The 1612-nt window shown below is 35.4% G+C and overlaps 1 protein-coding gene across 1 annotated transcript; it reads left to right on the top strand.

Annotated features, from left to right (window-relative positions):
• Positions 1 to 989, top strand: LOC138339243 (uncharacterized). The gene is made up of 3 exons (XM_069290826.1): positions 1 to 342; positions 600 to 696; positions 745 to 989. Exons 1-3 carry the CDS (start codon positions 1 to 3, stop codon positions 987 to 989), a joined length of 684 nt encoding a protein of 227 aa, XP_069146927.1.
• The last annotated feature ends 623 nt before the right edge of the window (positions 990 to 1612 follow it).

Below are 1612 nucleotides of genomic sequence, written 5' to 3'. Positions count from 1 at the left end.
ATGTACAAGGTCAAACAAATAAAGGATGATTTACGTAGAGTTTTTGAGCTCAATGTTTGTGAAGCAAAGTGCAAGAGAGACAAAAAGGAGATATTGGAGAGTTTAGAAGGAAGTTTTGTAGAATCTTACAACAAATTAGAGGGTTGTACTACTCAATTGAGAAGTTGTAATCCAGGGTCTGACATTGTCATAGATTTGTCTAAAGAGGCACTATCTAATGCTAAGAGACAATTTATTAGGATGTATATCTGTTTCAAGGCAATGAAGCTGCGTTTTAAGTCTGGGTTAAGACCACTGCTTGGGTTAGATGATACATTCCTTAAAGGAAAATCTAAGGGACAAGTATCGTGTGCTGTTGGTCAATACAATAATACTCTTTCTATCCTCTAGCTTAGGCTGTGGTAGATAAAGAGACTAAGAGGACTTGGACATGGTTTATGCAACATTTGCAACATTCCCTTGAGCTTTAAAATGGTGAAGGACTGACATTCATATCAGATATGCAGAAGGAAATATTTATACTACTGATTTGCAATTTAATTACCTTTTCTTGATACTGTTTTCTTTATTAATTTTAGTTGTTTTAATTTGATACTTAGGGGTCGCTTGAAGGAGTAAGGACAGTCTTACCTGAAGCACATCAAAGATATTGTGCAAGGCATATTGAGACAAATTGGTGCATAAGATGGGGCAAAGGTGAGCTGAAACAGTTGCTATGGTAAGCTGCATGGTCATCATTTACAGAGGAGTTTGAGGACCAACTTCAAGTGATCAAGGAAGTTAATGGAGAGGCTGAACAAGATTTAATAGACAAGTATCCTCCAAAAGCATGGTGCAGAGCCTATATAGAAACAGTGTGCAAAAATCAGGCTGTTGACAATAACTTTACTGAATCATTCAATGCATGGATACTTGAAGCAAGGTACAAGCCAATTATTAGAATGTTGGAAGACATTTGGGTCAAAATAATGGAGAGATTGGCAGCATAAGAGGTTGTTGTGAGAAAGTGGAAAGATGATGGGCTTAGTCCCAAAAGTGAGTTGTTGTTTGATGTGTATTTGAATATTTCCAAGGTTTGTAAGGTGAGTAGCAATGAGTATAATAGCTATGAGGTTATCGAAGGTGCAAATAGACACATTGTCAACTTAAGAGAGAAAAAATGCAAACGCAGAACATGGGAATTGACTAGAATTCCATGTCCACATGCAATTAAATCCATGGAGTACAAGAAAATAATACCAAAAAAAAACAAAATCCATTGGTATTATAGTAAAAAGGAAGCCTTGGCAGTTTATAAACACTAGTTACAACCTGTTAGGAGAGAACCATTCTGAAAATGCAAAATTTTGCATGCTAATGAACCACTAGAATTGGTCAAGCTTGTTGGTAGACCTAATCTAATGAGGGAAAGAGAAAAGATTGAAGTTGCTAAGAGCCAAGGAGTATGGAAGCAAACAAGAAAAGGAGAAGTGATGACATGTAGTAATTGTGGAGAACAAAATCATAATGCAAGAGGATGTGAAAAGGTAACTTTAATTTCTCTTTAATCTTTAATTTCATTCAATACTTATTCTATTTCACTACTTAATTCTATATCTTATATTATGATTCA

The sequence above is a fragment of the Solanum lycopersicum genome, chromosome 11 (assembly GCF_036512215.1).
Source record: "Solanum lycopersicum chromosome 11, SLM_r2.1".
Classification (NCBI taxonomy): Eukaryota; Viridiplantae; Streptophyta; class Magnoliopsida; order Solanales; family Solanaceae; genus Solanum; species Solanum lycopersicum.
This window is presented reverse-complemented; position numbering and strand designations above follow the sequence as displayed.